A 21,187-nucleotide genomic window follows, 5' to 3' on the forward strand; every position below is an offset into this window, starting at 1 on the left:
AGCCTAAAAGGTATCCCAGGTGCAGGCCCTTCTGTCGGGGGAGGGGGCTGGAGAGAAAAGAGATGTTTAGATCCTCTTTGATTTTCTCCTTCTTGGTGAGACCTAACAGAGGCCTAGCAGAGCAGTGCCACTGAAAGAAGGCTGGGCCCCAGATAGCCACACAGGGACCAAGCCCAGAGTTTGCCAGAGAATGTGCAGGCTTTCCCCAGAAGACTCAGCTATGCTGGAGTTACCCTAGTCTCAGATAGCTGACTTTTATTCAAAGTAAGAGCAGTTTCTATAACACATGTCCTGTGGCGTAGACCCTCATGATAGCTAGAATCTTAGCTGCTAGACCTTGTGAGTGCAGTAAAGGTCAATGCAAATCTGGTGAGGAGGAAAAGAGTGGAAAATGTATTTTGAATGTCAAATTGAAAAACAAATTTTATAATTACCTTTTAGATGGTGAGGGGCTTTTCCAAGTTCTCAGAGTGCTTTTTCCTGTGCAACCATGAAAGGATTAACAAAACAAACCAAAATAAAACTGGATTTGGCAGTGGGGGTTGGGAGAGCCAATGTTTTTATTTCAATAAAGTCCGGATTAACAGCACATTATAACATAAAATGTTGGCTTTCTAAAATGGGCTTGAACTTTTACAAAATCTGTTTTTAACACTGGCATGCACACCTGTGTAAGTAGATACTGACAGTAGCTCTGGTTCTAATTCTTAATTTCAAAAAATTTGATAAAACTAAAATGTTAAATGTACACTCTAATGAAAACACTGCTGAAACACCAACCAAATGGCTTGTATTCCTTGGAAAATATTTTAAAGCATTTTGAATTAGAGCAATAACTTCGTTATTTAAAGAACTCCCTCTAATGGTCGATAAAGGCAGCACTTTGACCCAATGCAGTGTTTCTCTAATTTGCCTAATGGTAAGAAGCACTGAGAAGCTTATTAAGCGTACTGCTCTCCAGGGCTTACCCCAGTGTTTCTGAATCTAAATCTCTAGAGGTGAAAGTGGGAATCTGCCTGAACCCAAGCAATTCCTGTAATCAGGTAAGTTTCAAGCTCACCTTGGTATATGGCAAATGGGTTTTGAAACTTGACGTTAAAAAAAAAGCATAAGTGGGTAGAAATAGTTCATTTGATCAGTTTTCATTTTAAAATCTTTTCAAAATATAAGACATCTTTCAAATCATAGTTTTATGTTCACTGAACAAAGATGTAAGTACTGACCCGGTCTTGCCTAATCTGTACATGAAAGGTGCTAATTGATGCTCTTGTCTCAATGTCATCAGTCAGTAATTTTCAGAAATACTCTCCTAAAACTGTATAGATTTGGGAAGAGTTTAAGTCTTTATTGGCCCAATGTCAAAGTAGTTTTTTTAAAAATCCCTATATCCCAAAAATATAGGAACTTAAGTTATCCAGGAAGTCTTTTTGAAAAACCAAACTGACCTTTACCTATGATGCAAGGCTGAATGAAAATTAATAGGTGGATTCATAAAACAACTGGTAGAAAAACAGTGGCCCAATGTCCCCACGGTTGCTACGCTGCATCAAGGACCCACTATGGGAGCTTTCTGTTTGTGACCATCTAGCCTTGCAATGCCCCTGCAAGGTGGGCACCATTACCTCCCTTTACAGATGGAAAGCAGAACTTAAAGGCGAAACTTACCCAGCACCACACACCTGAAAGCTAGGTCCAGCACCTGTTTTCCAGCCTGTGAGCCAGTGTGCACCCTAAATGAACTTATACCATGAACTGCAGCTATACAGTCATCTCTATCTTACTACAGCCAGAAGAAAATGAGATGTTGGAAAGTCCAGCAAGAATCAATTACCTTTTTCAATAGGTCCTATTTGAAGTTTTCCTATTGAACTTAACACTATAGTACATGGCATCTCTGTGTATTACTAAAATAAATGTTCATTTAATGCAATTATCAGAATCCTAATCCTCTTAAAGTTTATTAACTCAATCTGTAAGTATGTGCAAATTCTTTTCCAACAAGAATTCTCCAGGTCAAATAGCATCCCCAGATTAATTTTTAAAACTCCATTATATTTAATGAGTTTTTTTCATACTTGGCAGAATAAAACATCCTAAAATCTAAAGAATACTTTAAAGTCATTCTAAACTGAAATGTTCAGAATTCCATTAAGGTTAGTTTTCAAGAGAATCAGCCATTTAACTGCTAAATTCTTGGAAAGTATCTGCATATTTGTTTGATTTGATTTTTCTTTTTTTAAATGAAAGCATCCAAACTTAAAATGTCTGGAGTGTAGGGGGAAAAATCAAGACACAGATTCAAAGTGATTATCCTTGATCCTTCATGTCTTTTCAATACAATTCACCAAAAGGCAAATAATTTTATTGCCAGTAAAAAGCTTTGATAAGTTGAGAATTAGTTGCATAATTAGCCACAGAGTTAGCAATATTTGGCCCAAAAAGGTATAGTATGACTTTAACTTAACATTCCATTGTGTCTCATAGTTCTCTACAGTTTGAATTTTCAAGTTTTAAGAACCTAATGGGATTTGAGGTGCATAAAACTTGATACATCTTCCACAGTAACACTCTCTGTTTAGCCTCCCTAAAAATATAGCTGAAATAGATTTTACATCTAAATCTGTATGTTTTTATATTTTTATTATATATGCTTTCTCTTGCAACAATTGTTAGAGAATTAAATAAATTGGGCAATCACTTTTAAAAAATGATTATATCTTTGTAATCGCTAGTTTTATCAATTTATTTTTTTCATGAGAGAAGTCAACATTTAAAGGGTCCAAAAGAAGCTAATAAAATTACTTCATTGCTTTTAGGAGACATTTACAAACTTAGCTCATTCCTTTACTGAGAGAGAAAATATCATAGGGAAGTAGAAACAACCAGTGCCCTCCCCTCCAAAAGACCCCACAGGATATAGATAAAATTACTGGAATTACTCTAAGAATTTGTTGTATTTTTAATGCATGGAAAATAGCAAAATTATCATGCCAACATGAGGAATATATACTATAATTCATAAATGCCTAATTATCAAAATAATGACATAGTCATGGTTAGATGCAACCTAGCAATCTTATATAAGATGCAACTACATATTGTATGATCATTCCTGTTATATATTACATTCAATCCTCATCAAATTAAGCTGACTATGTATAAATGGCATTATGAAATAAACATTTAATATCACAATAGGGTCGCGGTCTGCTACTGTACAACCATGGCATGCAAGTAACTATGCATTAGCTGTAAACAGTGAAGTGTCATTACCTTCCAAAAATCCAAAGAATGTGAAAAGTATATACATAGTACTAAACGTCAATTGTATTTAAAGGACCTTCATATTTAAACAAAGCTATAACATATACAGCAGCTTTGGATATTTCTGTCACTGTTATACATATCTTATAGTCACCCTGAAGTTAGGAAACTGCAGTTCCAAGCTATATTTGTTAATGCTACTGAGCTTTAGTGAAGTGTAGTCAGCATTAGGACATAAATGATTCTGTGTTCCAATGTGAAGTCTGTTTAATTTTTCCTTTCTGCCATAATTCAGAATTTTGAGTCATTAAGAATATGCTGACTGTGGGCAACGATGAACGTATTTTCTAAACCACAGACTTTTTCTCATGTCATGGATGTGCCCATGTCGGAAAGAAGAATACTGTTGATGCTTGCTAGCCAGTGCTCTTCTCTACTTCCATTCTAGGTGAAACAGCTGGCAGGAAGGAACTCAGGTCATCTTATAACTCGAGAGATGTTGCCTCTAAAATACATTTTGTAACATTTGTAAAAGGTAGTTAAAATCTAGCAGCTAGGAGAGGAAGGGCAAAAAAAAAAATGATCCATTCTTATAAAAATGCAGATGGATCATTTAGGTCTGATCCAATGATTCTTAGGCAATTAAAAATTATCATGCTGGAGCCAAACTTATATGCTGTAAAATAACCATTTCAGCTCTCTTCAGGTTGTGGTATTGGAGGCTGTTTTTGGAAGGAGGGGAACAACTGATCTCTGGACAGGCGTTTCCATGCTCTATGAGTTCAGATAATGAGTTAGGCTGTTGGCATGGATGACAGGAATGTCCTCTACACTGAGAATTCTGATAAACCTCCTGTGAAGTTACTCAGAATGAGTTGAACTCATTCTGGTCTGCGGTCCAGTTAGGTGGAAAGCTGTCACATTCTCAGACTGAGTTTGGACATGATATGGTTATGAGAAATATTTAAATACATTACCTACATCCTACTACATCAAAATCTTGCCTTCACATTTACAATGAGATAAAAGAGCATTTAAAGCCATTGCAATTTGTTCATTCCCTGTTCATATACAGGTGATTAAATTTGCTTATGAGGCAAAAACTGTACAATTCTCATCATTCAGGCATTATAAAATGTCTTTCTTTAAAGTCTTGGGATATAAATAGTTGATTTATACGAATTGCATATTTTTCATCTTCATTAAGAAACAATATTCATCTTTTTCCAGAGTAATTTAATGTTAGTATAATAAGTCTAAGATAGCGGTAAAAACTGACTTTATCACCAGTGACCTTCAGTGCTTTTATAAAACTCATGAACATTCTTTGGCCACCTGGGTCATTGCCCATTTTGAAGGAAACTGTACTCAGGCCCTGGATGATACAGAGATTTTCCTCCATAAAATCCGAGGCCACAGGACAGCTTTAACAGAAGCCAGAAGTAAAACAGTACAGAATATACAGGAGTGTTTTCCATTTCTCAGACACAAGTTCCTTGACGTGTAGAAAGGTGTTTTCGATTCCGGACTCCAGAAGTCTTATCTTTACTATCTGAAGCTTTCTGTTGTGAAATATCTATTAGGGCACTGGCAATTGCAAGGCCTGGAAGAAAAGAGAAAGGCATTTAAATGCTTGCTTAGACGTTTCTGGAATGGCAACAGTGGTGGTGTAGGGCCTTGCTTTTTATTGTTTTTCATTTAGTCATCACACGTTTGGCTGTTACTGGAAGTTATCAAGTAGTTTACCTTTTACCTAAAATGTTTCTTGACTTGGGCATGTGAACTTCACAAATGAAGAAGAATGAAGATCTAAGAAAGTGAACTGACTCTGACTTGTGACAATCAAATCAACGTTTGACAAATTACACATTCAGTTGTGGATATGACCCTACACTTTCCTGTCCATGTGTGAACACAAGTTTGCTGTGGAGGTACTAGAAATTTTCAATGTTAATATTGTCTTTTTTTTTTTTTTTAAGAAATAAAACTTGTCATGCCAAGATTTAAAAAAAACATTTTGATCTGTGAAAACTGGCTAGCTATGTGCAGAAAGGTGAAACTGGATTCCTTCCTTACACCTTATACAAAAATTAACTCTAGATGGATTAAAGACTTAAACATTAGGCCTAACACCATAAAAACTCTAGAAGAAAACCTAGGCAATACCATTCAGGACATAGGCATGGGCAAGGACTTCATGACTAAAACACCAAAAGCATTGGCAACAAAAGCCAAAATAGACAAGTGGGATCTAATTAAACTTAAGAGCTTTTGCACAGCAAAATAAACTATCAATAGTGTGAATTGGCAACCAACAGAATGGGAAAACATTTTTGCAATCTACACATCTGACAAAAAGCTAATATCCCGAATCCATGGAGAACTTATAAACAAATTTACAAGAAAAAAACAATCCCATCAAAAATTGGGCAAATGATATGAGCAGGTACTTTTCAAAAGAAGACATTTATGAAGAAACAAACATATGAAAAAATGCTCATCATCACTAGTCATTAGGGAAATGCAAATCAAAACTACATTGAGATACCACCTCATGCCAGTTAGAATGGCGATCATTAAAAAAATCAGGAGACGACAGATGCTGGAGAGGATGCGGAGAAAAAGGAACACTTTTACACTGTTGTTGGAAGTGTAAATTAGTTCAACCATTGTAGAAGACAGTGTGGCAATTCCTTAAGGATCTAGAAACAGAAATACCATTTGACCCAGCAATCCCATTACTGGGTATATACCCAATGGATTATAAACTATTCTATTATAAAAACATATGCACACATGTGGCACTGTTCACAATAGTAAAGACTTGCAACAAATCCAAATGCCCATCAATAATAGACTGGATAAAGAAAATGTGGCACATACACACCATGGAATACTATGCAGCCATTAAAAATGATGAGTTCACGTCCTTTACAGGGACATGGATGAAACTGGAGACCATTATTCTCAGCAAACTGATACAAGGACAGAAAACCAAACACTGCATGTTTTCACCCATAAGTGGGTGTTGAACGAGAGCACACGGATACAAGGAGGGGAACCTCACACACTGGGGCCTTAGGGTGGGTTGCTAGGGGAGGAATAGCAGGAGGTGGGAGGACTAGGGAGGGATAGCATTAGGAGAAATACCTAATGTAGATGACGGGGCGATGGATGCATCAAACCACCACCATGACACATGTATACCTATGTAACAAACCAGCACGATCTGCACATGTACCCCAAACCTTAAAGTATAATTTTAAAAAATTTCTCTAAAAAAATAAAAAAATGTTGAGCAGTTTTAGGTTTACAGAAAAATTGAACCAATATTGAGATAAATTACCAACTAAAGTCCATAATTTACATTAGGGTTTACTCTCTCTGTTACATAGTTCTTTTGGCTTTGACAAATGCACAATGAAGGGCATCCACCATTAAAATATCATACAAAATAGTTTCCCTGCCCTAAAATATCCCGCACTTCACCAAATTTTCCCTCTGTTTCCCCAAGCCTCTGGCAACCACTGATCTTTCTTTACTGTCTCTGTAGTTTTGCCTTTTTCAGAATGTTGTATGGCTGGAATCACACAGTACTGTAGTCTTTCAGACTGTCTCCTTTCCCTTACAAATATGTATTTAACATACCTCCGTTTCCTTTCTTTGGCTTGATAACTCATTTCTTTTTATTGTTGAATTATCTTCCATTGTACAGATCTGCCATGATTTGTTTATGAATTCCCTGTTGAAGGGCATCTTGATTGTCCTTGCTTTCAATTTTTGGTAATTGTGAATAAAGCTGTTAAAAACATCTGTGTGCAGGTTTTTATGTGAACATAACGTTTCAATTCATAAGTACCGAGGAGCCTGATTGCTGGATAATATGGTAAGCTTATGTTTTAGTTTAGTAAAAAATTGCCAAACGGTGTTTCACAGTGGCTGTGCCATTTTGTATTTCCACCAGCAATGAATGAGAGTTCTTGTTGCTTCACAACCTCACTGGCATTTGTCGTTGTCAGTGTTTTAGGTGCTAGCCATTCTAATAGGTGTGTAGCAGTATCTTACAGTTGTTTAAATCTGCAATTCTCTAAATTAGACATATGATGCTGAGCACCTCTTGTATATTTCTTTCCCAAATGTAATCTTCTTTAGTCAGGTATCTGTTCAGATCTTATGCCTGTTTTTAATTGGGTTGTTTGTTTCCTTATTGTTGAGTTTTAAGAGTTCTTTGAAGATTTTGGATATCAGTTCTTTATCGGATGTGTGTTTTGTAAATATTTTCTCCAAGTCTATGGCTTGTCTTTTCATTCTCTCAAACCATTTTAAAAATTACAAAAGCACACCATGGATAGAGTTGTGCTATGCACAAATGGACATGGAAGAAAGACAACTTGATATTTAGCTGACAAATGTCTTTTTTATTAGAAAAGGACCTTGAGTATTATTGACAGAATATGACCACAAATGTGGAGCAGCAGCAGCATCATAGGTAATTTAAAAAATATTGTTTTATTATGTTGATTTGCTTTGTTACACTGTTTGTACATTGATGGATAGGAACACTTGGTAAGATGCTCGGCGATAATGATGATTTCATTAAATTTATACAAGCAATGGCTCAACCAGATAATCTGGCTTATCATAGCTACATATGAATCATGTTATTATCTGTTGAGTCCCATATAATTCTTGAGTAAAACCAAATGTCTCAAATCACCGTACTAAACCATGAGGCCAGACTGTTTAAGAAAAGGCTGCAAAAGGACCTTTGGCCCATTTACCTTTCTCCAAGGTCTTGAAGACTTAAGCTTGAATCGAGCTGACCTCTTCTCCACATGTTACTCTCAGAGGAAGATCATTTTCAGATCTTATCCTATGTAGAATATCACTGAATTATTTTATTCCTGTGGGTCTGTTAATTCTATGTAAGCTTCAAATATTTCCTGGCAGGGATGGAACTCAGAGATTTATGGACAGAAAGAAATGCCAATAAAGGGACATGGGCACTGTAGGACGAAAGCAAACTAGCCTAGTGCAGTGTTGTGGGAGTCAAGGGAGGACCGGGCCCAAGGAGTCTGTAAAAAGTGGCAAATGGGCCAGCAGGGTAAGGTCTGTGGCAAAGACCATTAGACTTCCTCAGAGAAGATTCTAGTGATCTTTGAGTCATTTCTGTATCTAACTGAGGATGGAAGCCTGAAAGTTAAGCAAGGAATGGAGTGACAGGAAGTGTGGCCAGCAGACATCAGTTCCATGTTTAAGATGTTTAGAAATGGGAAGAAGTAAGTGAGCTTATCTACCCAAGGGAAGTAGCAGGGTCAGATGGAATATATGTAGATGCATGGGACTGTATAACTGCATTATTTAAAGGAAAAGGGAGTCTTGGGTTCATTTGAAACCATAAGAGAAGATATTTGTGGAGAAGGAGAAATTTACGGTGTGTGCAAGGAAAGAAGTTACAAAATTATAATAATCACTGGCTAAGCTGATACTTTTACAGATTTACCTTTTAAGGGTTGTTCTTAAGTAATTTGATCTTTCAGGATATTAAATATCATCCTGAATATATTAGAGTTATTACAAGTTCAAAGTTTAAATAAAAATCATTATCTTGACCTTTGAAGAGTGCACGTAAACTTCTGAAGAGTCCAACATAGACGTTTTAAACACTTATTCTGCTGTAGTAAATAATTATTTCATTATTTCTTTAATTAATGGAGCTGAAGGACCTTACTATTATTTTTAAAATCACAGATTGTGGTTGTGCTAAGTTCAGGCTGACCTTAAGTTTCCACTGATATTCTGGCATACTTCTGTCATTATTTACAACTTTCTGCTATTTTATTCCTGGCACCAACTAATCCAGAGACAGCCAAATATGACAAATAATATATGTGTCCTTTAATGTGGACAGAGACCACTTACACTAATTTCAATGATCACAACATCCAAATATGAAATCATGTTATTATTAAACTACTGCATGATGTAGTCCAAAGAAGCTCTGAAAAAATAATACTTTCCATTTACATGTGAATGCAAATGTTTTTGTTACAGAAGATATAGCATCAGGAGAGGAGTAAACGGTTTGAGTTGCCAAAACAGGAAATTGTATGCTAATTCAAAACTGCCACTGTATCATTGTATTTCATGAAGCCCAGAACCTAAGTGAAGCAATGTCTCTCACAACATGTCCTGGGTTTACTAATGATTCTGAAACTTGGAAACACATTCAGTTGAAAACCATAAATCATATTTCAGTTCTTAATTTATAAATAAAATTGCAAATTATGCTTATTGTTAATTTGACAGCATTTTGCCATTGCTTATGAAAATGTAACAATCAACTGCATTTTCAGATCTGCATAAACAGTAATGTGTATGTAGAATGGCTTGCACTTCTCTAGGCAGAGATATTCAAGTGTTCACCACGGTGTACTCACAGAGAACACTCAGAGCCACTTGCCTCAAGTCTTATCTGCCCATTTGATGGGCTAAATGACATTTCATTCAGTTTTAAGCTTAGGTCCTTTACTGGACCCCAGAGCTTGTGGCCCACCATGAGTTATCCTTCTTTATAAATTTAATAATTTAATAATGAACAGGACAATAATCATAATAACTGCATTTATAAGTGTGTGTGTCTTAAATGTCAAGTTAGTACTACTTTTGCATTTCTTCCTGTTTAATGTAAGGTCAGCCTTAAAAAACGAAGTTGCTACATTATCTTTCAACCTATAAGAGGACCTAGAAACAAGAATGAAAAAAAGAGACAAAGTCCCTATCTTCTTGAATTTGATAGTGTATATGGAAGACTCACTAAAAGAGAGAGAGAGAGAGAGAGAGAGAGAGAGAGAGAGAGAGAGAGAAGATGAGAAGATAGATAGATAGATAGATAGATAAATAGATAGTAATTTCATTATCATTACCCTTCAGCACACTTTGTTATTGTAGGGGATCTAATTTTCTTAATTGATGAAAGGAAAAGTCAAGTCAACAGCTTTTTTAAAAAAGACACAATTACCTCCCCGATCTCCTAAATGAAGGAGATATATTCTAGTAAGATACTGAATTTATAGATAATGGCCAGGCCACATGTATAAATAGAATTCTGATCCACAACTTGTGGCAACCTGCTCAGGAAACCAAGCTATAATCTACAATAACCAGCCCAGGAAGCCAGTCTGCTATGTCAGACTTGTAGGAAGTCAGACTGCTACCTCTAGTAATAATCCATGAAATTAAACCACAATCCCTGTCATGACTGGCCCCAAATGGCCAGGACGTGATTAATAAATAACAGCTTCCCTAATTTGTATCCTCACTTCCAGCCAGAGGAAACCAAATATGTACCTCTAACCACATAGGATGCCCAACTTCTAGTTATCCTGTCTACAGCACCCACAAGCCAACAGCCTCTAATCAGGGCATACCTGAAGCTTCCCTTTTTTTTACTATAAAGCTTTCCTACTCTTCTGCCTGTCTTTGAGTCACCACCAAAATATAAATGAAAGTGGCTGACTCCCTTGCTATAGTAAGCTCAGAATAAATAGGTTTTGCTTATTTTCATTTGTTTGGTCTTGGTTTATTTTCACACTGGCAATGAAGACATAAGGGTGTCTTGAGATCTTCTCTGGGTTTTAAAAAAGATATGTATCAATAAAAGAAAAGCAACCTAGAAATAGGTTCTTTGTGTTGCCATTTTCAGCACACACTTCCTCCTGACTTTCCTGAGACTGTTTCCCAGTGAGAAGTCTTCTGGGGATGATCCTGCATTTCTTGTGCCATAGGAGGAAGTGCTTCCTTCTAGTCGGATGCTGGGCCGAGGCCCATGCTGCATGGCGCTGGAGTTCCATTAAAATCAGGTCACTCCAGAAGATCATTTTCAAAACGTCACACAAATCATCTGATGAAATTCACTTACTGTGTTCTCTATGCCTAGCATAGTTCCTTGTTATCAAAGCAATACAATTAACTGGGGGAACAATTCATTATTTTAGACTGACGGTCTAAAGGAATTTCATTTACCATGTAAAGATGATGCACAGAGGCTGCAGACTAGCAGGATTTACATAAAATATATCTGTAGATTCAATAAAAATGCTGGGGTTTAAATAGTTATTCTAAGCTTTACCCTTTTTGTACTTTTAATTTTTAAACATCAGACATTCTGACATTTAGATGATTTAAAAAGGAAGTATAAACCACATAGGAAGGAAGGTACCATCCTCTGTTTCCTGTTCCATTTTCCATAGCCTCTTGGTGTTTCAAACTGGTGCTTCCTAACAGAGAGCAGCCCCAGTGGCTGCTCTGGTTCACCCAGGGCAGTGCAGGATCAAAACAAGCAGGATCCTAGGGGACCATAGGAATTTCCCTCAGAAAATGCACATGACTCAGTGGTCATTGGGTTGGATGCCAAGAGTTACCACAGCTATTTTTAAAGCTTATTTTTAGCTGACAAATAATTGTGGATATTTATGTGATAAAATGTGGTGTTTTGACCTATGTATACATTGCGGAAACATTCAATCAAGCTAATTAACATATCCATCACCTCTCTAAGCTACCAACTTTTTTTGTGGTGAGAATGTTAAAAATTTATTCTTTTAGTAATTTTGAAATATATAATACATTATTATTAGCTGTGATCACCATGTAATGCAATAGATTATTAAAACTTATTCCTGGCCAGGTGCAGTGGCTCACACCTGTAATCCCAGCACTATGGGAGGCCGAGGCGGGTGGATCACGAGGTCAAGAGATCAAGACCATCCCGGTCAACATGGTGAAACCCAATCTCTACCAAAAAATACAAAAATTAGCTGGGCGTGGTGGCATGTGCCTGTAGTCCCAGCTACTCAGGAAGCTGAGGCAGGAGAATGGCTTGAACCTGGGAGGTGTAGGTTGCAGTGAGCCAGGATCATGCCATTGCACTCCAGCCTGGCAACAGAGTGAGACTCCATCACATACACACAAAAAACAACAACAAAAAACTTATTCCTCCAATCTAACTGAAACTTTGTACCCTTAGATCAACACCTTCCCTTTCCCCATCCCTCCTCTTCCCCAAGCCTCTGGTAATCAGCTTCCTACTTTCGATTTCTGAGATCACCTATTTTAGAGTCTACATATAAGTCAAGTCATACAGCATTTGTCTTTCTGTGCCTGGCTTATTTCACTTAACATAATATGCTCCAGTTCCATTCACTGTGCTGCAAATGGCTAATTTCATTCTTTTAAGGCTGTATAGTATTCCATTGTTTAAGCAGACCACATTCTCTTTATTTATTTTTCCCTTTATCCATTGATGGACACACAGCAATTCTATATCTTGACTCTTGTGAATAATGCTGGAATGAATGTGGGAGTACACAGCTATTTTGTAAATAAGTAGAACATACACCAAAATTAGACCTTCACCTGCAAACTTAGAAAAAAATAGTACATGCCTCCTGGAATTTAAGAACTGTATTTCTTTTTAAACATGTGAAAACATGACCTGAAGAGACAGCAATGTAAATAACAGCTAAATAATTAAATGGTAAACATGTCTTTTTAAACTACTAAATTTGCATTGAAAACCACCAAGGAGAAACATCAGGAATTTAGTTATTGTTAGCAAAACTCTAGTTTTCCCTAATGGAAGTGAAATGGTAATAGTAGACTTCAGCAGTAACAATCTAATCATAAAATTACTGATGTGTGTTTTTTACAATTATGCAGAACAATTAATAAGTACAGTAATAAAATACTGCACATCAAATGAAATTGCCTTGGAAAGAACATTCCCGCTTTGTATACAAACATAGCACTTCCATTTTACATTTGCAAAAAAGCCTCGGAAAAGTCATTCATTTTGAAATGCTCTCCTCTGACGCCTGTGTAAAAGCAGGCACCACTATATATTTTAATTTTCCAGGAAAACAGCTTCATTAGGCGTGAAAGGTTAATTGTAGGTTTAAGTGGAGTTCAGGGAACGGTGCCGGGTCTGTAGTGAATTGCACAGTCTGCTTCAGGAAGACTGAATGAGTGCTATAAGCTGTTTGCCCTGCCGAAATGTTTTACTACCTCATTTACTATCTGTCTTCTTTTACTGCTTGTATTTGTAGTTCTTCTAAACCTTTAATGGCTACAGTTTTATTTCACTGTAATCAGATTTAAATGGAAATACCATGCTGGGATGTTTAAATGTTTTTCCTCTGATTGTATATAGCTACATACTACTGATCAGAGTCTTGGCTATCCTTCACATGATTAAGAAAGTGACTTTGGGAAACTTTGATGTTGCATAGACTCTAACTATGGTGCAGACTTAATTTAACATTCATTGTGGCCACCCTAGCCAATATGCAACTAAGGCTGGATGCATAATTAGAAAATATGCATTTCCATTTTAATTTATCTGTTGGAAGGCCAGCACAAGTGAAGTCATTATTAGGCAAAACTCCAAAGGTTACACTGTTGAACAAAAATGGAAAAACTTCAAGTGCCGAAGACACTGGAATGACAAATGTACCAGTCATACTTGTCTGATAGTTTGAAGAGATATTTCCCTTCTCCTAATAAAACCAGTGACAACACAGATGCCAATGTTTAAATACACGTGATAATGGTATCCTGGATATAAAATTTTGCTTGGCCGTTAACACATCATAATATTTTACAATTTCATTTAAAGACACACTGTTCAAATTATAGAAAATATAATCCTACTCTCGCACCACAGACACCCTATCCAACACTTTCTATAACATTGCTAAGCATTCCTTCACTTTGATACAAATTGTTCTCTCATTGGTTAGAATGTGCTGAGTAAATTATGACCATGACTGTCTCAAATAATTGTTTTTAATGCCAGTCCTCATGGTTCTTAGCCAGTGATCTCATCAGTTCTATTTTTAATTACATACTAGAAAACTTTACTTGGTTTACTTAAAATATTTTGCCATTGATTTTGGAGACACAAACACTTACCAGAATAAGACTTGCAGCTATCTTTCCAGATTGTTAAGTAAATTTGGAACTCAAATGGAAATTCCTTCTTTCTAAGCCAACTGGAGAAATATTTCCTAGTATTTTCTTATTTCAATTAAAAAATCCCCAACAGTTCAGATATATGACAATCCTTACTATAAGCCCTAGTTGTTCTTAATTTAAGTGCTTACAGCTCATCGAAGAAATGGAACTATGGTGATATTGTAATAATGGCTATATTTTATTTCTCATTTCGTAGAGACGTTGTATTTTAATGTTTCTAGCGGAAAAATGTCACTGGGTGCCTTAAATGAGGTTATGTGTGTTAAAGTATTTTATAAACTATATTATATAAATTTAGTTAATAATTTCAATAATAGAATAATCCTGGTACTACCAATAAGAAATCACAGTCAAACTATAAATGCCTAGAAAACTCCAAAGCCTTGAGGATTAAAAAATCATTTGAAGAGCAAATAACTTCATTCAACAATTGTTTCTTGAGTCCCTACTAAATGCCAGGCACTGCTTTAGTTCCCAAGGATTTAGCAGTGAACAAAACAGATGATATATGAAAGATTCTGTACCTGGCGGACTTTATATTATAGTGGATCTAGCATATTCTTTTGACCAAGTCATCATGAGGATTAAATGCAAAGGGCTTTTAAAAATGACTGACATATGAGTTTAAAAATGTCAGTCATCATCATCATCATAGTCATCCTCCTTAATATCAGGTGAGAAGCTTGAAGTCAAACAGGAAATAGTAGACAAAACACTGAGCACTCAAGGATTTTGCCTCCATCTTTAAAAGCATTCATTCATGCAAAAATCAGTATGTCTACCATGGGTTGAAATGCCATGTAAGAGAAAAATTATTAGAAAGGTAGACTCAAAGGCTCACAGACAATGTCAATTTAGAGCAACATCATCAATGAGGTGATTCTGTGTACAGTCCTCAAGGCAGAATTTACGTGATGCCTGGGACAATGAAATTGAGAATTTGCTCATAAAGAAATACATGACTTACATGTGTTGTCCACTCATCAGAAATGCAAAAATAACTGAAAGTGATAATGGCAAAATAGAGGAATGACAATATTCAACAGAGAAAGCACTGTTTATATTAATATTGCTCATGTTATTGGAAATACTACTAATAATTAACTTTTATCCTTTTTCAGTGTTACAAAATACTTTTACATTCATTATCTAGGTTGTTTCTCAAAACAATTCCATTAAAGTGGGTCAGGAAGCTATTTTTGTCCTGATGTCACAGATGGCCAAAATGAGGCACAGAGTGGTTAAATGACTAGTTCATGCCCACACAGCTGGTAAGGGTGGTGGCACCTGAACCCATGCACCCTGCACTCCATTTCCCTTGACTTGCACTCTACCCATTTGCAGCTACAAGAAGGAAGCCAGCCGCTACTTTGGTGCAAATGTCTACCACATGATTGTGAACCAAAAGAAAAAGAAAAACAAAATTTAGTAGAGATGTGAAATCAGCTATGGTCAAAAACGTTAATTAATGCTGATAGTAATAAAAACAACAATGGTAATAATACAAAAAACAATGATTGATTCTGTTAATGTCAATTGAATACTTGCAATAAGCCAGGCGTTACCCTCAGGACTATATATGCACCGTTTTATCAGGATATGCAGCTAGGAGTGGATGACAATACAGCTTAAATTGAGAAGCATGTATTGAGGGCATATTGCAGGCAGTGTTGTTGTAGTTGGCTGTTCTCAAAGAGTATCAAACTAGGGCAAAGATGCAAGAGCTCCTAGATTTGCTAATAATTGTGCAGAGACCAACTCTATGAAGTAGGCAGGAGCCATAAGGAAAAGAAAGATAGAGATGTGATCTCTAAGGGGAATGCAGAGGTTGAAGATTCCCAAGAGAGATGATCTCTGAGCTGAGATTTGAATGATCAAGAGGAAGCAGTACACTGGCAGGAGGGGCGTGGTGTGTTCTGGATACTGAAAACTACAAAATCAGCAGCATGGAGAGAAGGAATATTTGAGAAACTTCAGGGCATATGTTTTAAATGGAACAATGGGAGAATGGTAAGAGAGAAGACAGGGAGATCGGCAGCAAAGGGTCCATAAGGTGGCCTTAGGTGTTAAATTAGGACTTTGATTTTTAATCTTCAAGGCAGAAAGAGCCGTGGAAGGATTTTAAGGAGCAGAGAGGTATGATCAGATTTGTATTTCAAAGAGACACCTCTAGTGTAGCATGGATGACAGACTGGAGTAGGGGGTAAGGCTACTATTATTGAAACCAGATAAGACTATGGCAGTAAGGAGAGATAAAGGGGAAGGACAGGATAGACATTTAGGAGACAGTACTATGGGATATGAAAACAGGGCAGTCTTGAGTACCTGGGTGCATGCAATTGGTATTCACAAGCATACAATGGAACAGGAATGGCTGGGGTATATGGGAAAGCAGTGGATCATTTGTTTGGCTCCAGGCATACTAAATTTGGTGACCTGCAGGTCATTATAGTGGACCTGTCCACTTAGATATGCAGGTGTGAAGCTTAGGAATAAAGTGTATGCCAGAGATGCAGAATTGGGAGTAATTAGCATGGATGGAATCTGAAGATTTTGTAATTAGATAGGTGGGGAATGCTAGTTGTTATAGTAGTTAAAGCCTGAAATCTGAAGGGTTTAACAAAACCAAAGTTTGTTTCTCACGATGCAAAGTGTTCCTGATTGCTGTCAGGCTGTCTGGTAGGGGTTGGAGAGGAAAGCAACTTAGCTCCGGCCTATGGCATTATTTAGGGCTTCAGACTGATGACACTTCCGTCATCTTCAACCCAGGGCATCCACCATTGCCTTGAGCATTGGCATCTAGACGGCAGGCAGAAGATGAGCAGGTGGAAAATGTACCCCCACTCTAAAACACTTTGTTCCTCTGCCATTAGCAAGTACTGCTGCCTGGCAACACCTCTTCACCACTCAGTTGGGGTGGGGTATGTGTGCAAATCTTGGGTGGAAAACTAGCACTCTTCCATTAGAGTGGATGAAGCCTCCTTGGTAGAAAGAACAGAGTAAGAAAGGGAGAAGGCCCAGAAGAGGGCTGATGGTGGGGAACACAGGAAAACAAAGAGAGGAAGGACAAACTAGGACTGAGATTGGCCACAGGCTCCATAACACTGGTCAGTAGCTAGTTGTAACCTGTGGATCCTGTTTCTGTTTGCAGCAAATATTCCCAAAATTCCATGACAACTGTAAGCCAACTGAGCTTGTGGCTTCCAGGCTGTCCTTGACTTGAATTTCAGCATGTCTCTTGAGAAATTTCTCTTGGAAAGCAGTTGGACTAGGTGGCTGCTAAGGTCACTTCTGGTTCTGCAAATTCATGACTGCAGCTGCCTCTCTTCATGAGGCCATGGGCAAGGACCTGGACATCCCTGCTGGCTTCCCCTCCATGTGTGCTTGTGGGTGGCAGCAGAGTGGGCTGCCACAGCATCACTGTGAACTCAGGGGACTGGAGGGGCTCAGGACTCCCTTGGTAGAAATACACATTTGACCTCATTAGTGAATGACTTCAGGAGGACTGGACAGACTTCTACAAAAGTGAGCACTGCACTGGTAATATTAGCTGTGGTTTGTATTTATGGTTAGGGGTGGTCTCTATGATGTCAAAAACACTGGCGAAGAAACTGACTCTAAGTCTCACATTACAAGAGAAAAGAGACTGGGCAATGTCAAACACCTGGCTGGGACTTGATCTTGTGTCTAACAATCTCTGAACAGCCTGCTTGTTTATTTGTTTTAAAATGTACTTTTCTAATTGGAAGTCCCACCATAAGCGTAACTCAGTTTCTGAAGGAATTGCTTGCCTAAGGGAAAAATCAGTTCAACTTTCATATGAGTTCTGATCTCTCTCAAGGGATCTGTGCAAAGTTAGAGCCAACAGGAATATGTTTTTGTTTGTTTTTTAAGCTCATATACCTATTTACCAGAAATTATATTATAATTTTAAGTCAAGGTTAATGTGTTGGGTGGTGATACACACAATAATTTTCCATAGTATTTATGTGAGGGTATAGGAAAGTACAGGAGACAGATACAAGGCTTATAATATCACATAGCACAGATAAACCACAATGAATGCTAAAAGACAAGGTATCAGCTAGAAAAAAAAATTAGTATTTTTCAAGGTTATATTTCTGCTTTCTTAAGTTCCTAGCAGTCAATATTTTTAAAAGTTTGACATTAAAATAAATAGAAACTATACAATGACCTCTGCAAAGTCTAAATATTGCTTTAACAAACTCTATTGGTAGAACAAATTTATGACTTTTATATAAAAGTAGATCATGGCAAAATGGGAGAAAAAACTAGAAACATTATGTAAATACTCACTTCAAACCATTTAGATAAAACAGAAGGGAAAATGCTGTACAGAATTATGATTTTTTTCTATTAATATTATTATACATTGCTTAGACCTTACTAAAATTTATTACAGATAACGTAATGGCCAAAGGCATTTTAACAAAGGTATGTCTGTGGCCAAATTGATCCTTGATAAATTTCCTTTGCTGAAGGAAAAGGCAGTAGATTTGGACAGTACATTCTCAAAACAGACTTGAAACCTTTCCTCTGATGTTTGCTAAGTGATCCAGGACCCTTATAGTACACATTCTCTCCAGTAACTCAAAACAGGGACTTTTGGAAAGTTGTTTGATTAAATGACCTCCTTTAATCTAACAGAGGATTCTCTGAAGCAATTTTGAGAATCTGACTGAGTATATCCCATAAATATTGACCCTTTTGAGTGAAAAAAGTATCATGGTGCCCCATTTTGCCTTTGGGAGCAGTCAAAGTGGCTTCTGAACTACTATAGATTGAGAAGTGTCAGAAAGAGTCAGCACTAGTGGGGACCTTTCAAACTCCACAGGCAGGTAAATCATAGAGGGAACAGACTTCAGAGTGATCTGGAACTTTCTGATGTTATATCCAGGGGGGCAAACACTGCTCTGCATCCACCCCATGGTATTTCCAGACACAAAGAAAATTCTCATAAATTGGTTCCACAATCCCTGCCGACATGTTTCCTAGGCCGTTTGCCATGTATATCTGCAGAAGGGGCTCCTTGTTAAACATGGGGTCCTCACAGGATGGCAATGTGATGTGTTAAGAGATGGATGGAGAAGCACATGTCATTACAGAATGCCCATTGGAGAGGGAACCAGAATGTCATTTGTGGGGAGAGATGGGAAACTTTGTTCTCTTTTTTAAGTATATTCACTTTGGATGCTGGCTACCTACTTAAGTAAGTGCCTTAGCTGGCATGAGGATGAAAAAGCTTGCTTTCAGGTCAATAAAGGGAATCTCTTATGATCAATGGTTGATTAAAGCAAGATCTTCAGAGCAGTAGGCTCTGGGCTGTGTTCTGTAAAGAGTTTTCAAATTAATATTCCTCTGAGGTCTGGGCAAGGGGCCAGTTCACCATCCAGCTGTCTCTGACTTTCAGCCCAATGGTTCATGAGTTCCCGTAATTAGAATAATCATTTTATTTTTATATAAAGAAAAGAAACATAATATCATTATACTTTAGAGGCATTAAATCTAAGAAAGTGAAGTGCAGCAGAAGTATGCTGCTTTCACGTTTCAAAAAGTATAATTTAATCAGATTTAGTTTCATATTCTCTTAATCCCAACTTTCACTTACTAAAATTGGGGAAATGCAGATTACAATTTTGGTTTGCAAAGATATTTATCATTTTCCTGAAAGCAGATCTTGAAAAGACAAATATATAGCTTATAATCAACCTGATGTTCACCCCTCCCTGCTCTTTTAGTAAAAGACTGTAAGACTGTGTTTTTAAAGCATTTAAAGCTTTAACGTTTTTAAAGCACTTGATGAATTGGGATCATAATTATCAGAACAAAAGCAAGTTCTCTATGAAAAACTGCATATTTTAATTAATTATATTTTGTCCCTATTTCATTTTCAGGAGTTGGAAATAGCAGACCAGTTGTTTTTCTTTCTTTATTCAAGTATGAACTGAGAGAAGAAGATGGAGAAGTAAAAATATTGACCCCAAGCCAGTGAGCCACAGTGCCAAAGAGCTACCCGTTATTTCTAGAGAGTTAGGACAATCTGCAAAGATGGAAAGTCAGTGTACAAAAAGCATTAACTCCTAATGCTCACACCCAGACATTTCCCATCTATCATTATGACTCTCAGCTGTATATTTGATGCACTCTTTGTACGAGATTTTAAAATATGTTATCTTTAAAAAATGTGGAGTGAGCTGCCTAAGATAAAATGTAGCTATGTCTTTGTGCAGAACCACTTATGTGACCAAAACTGACCCAGGTGAATGTTTTAGCTAAGCCAATTATACCCCAGATTTGATTTTCATTAAAATAAAACCAATGGTTCAATTGTAGGTGGCTGAGTTGCCTGGCAGCTGGATGGAATTCTTCAGATCAGTATCAGTTATGATGGCCTTTATGGGATGTATGACTAGACCATGTTCTTAAGCTTATGGACCAACCTGAAGAGGTGTTACACTTCAACTCTGAGCATGTTCCCTCTTCAGATGTGCAATCAAACATGGCAGAGGCAACTTCCTTTTTTTTCTTTTGAGATGGAGTCTTGCTCTCTGGTCCAGGCTGGAGTGCGGTGGCCTGGTGATCTTGCTCACTGCAAACTCTGCCTCCTGGGTCGGTTCAAGCAATTCTCCTACCTCAGCCTCCCAAGAAGCTGAGATTACAGGCACGAGACACCATGCCCAGTTAATTTTTGTATTTTCTAATAGAGACAGGGTTTCACCATGTTGGCCAGTCTGGTCTTGAACTCCTGATCTCATGATCCGCCTGCCTCAGCCTCCAAAGGTGCTGGGATGACAGGCATGAGCCACCATGCCTGGCCGCAACTTCTAATAAATCTCTAGAATGACTGTGGTTTAAAATACATTGTTTA

General features: G+C 37.3%; 1 protein-coding gene across 1 annotated transcript in view; it reads right to left on the bottom strand.

Moving 5' to 3' along the window:
* Window positions 1-542: 542 nt before the first annotated feature.
* The window catches only part of ATRNL1 (attractin like 1), an 829,354-nt gene continuing 808,709 nt past the window's right edge, over window positions 543-21,187 (bottom strand). The window contains 1 exon segment of the mRNA XM_017543810.2: window positions 543-4,867. Coding sequence (XP_017399299.1) covers window positions 4,746-4,867 — 122 coding nt within the window. The 3' untranslated portion in view covers window positions 543-4,745.

Source organism: Cebus imitator, unplaced genomic scaffold, assembly GCF_001604975.1.
Source record: "Cebus imitator isolate Cc_AM_T3 unplaced genomic scaffold, Cebus_imitator-1.0 Scaffold161, whole genome shotgun sequence".
Lineage (NCBI taxonomy): Eukaryota > Metazoa > Chordata > Mammalia > Primates > Cebidae > Cebus > Cebus imitator.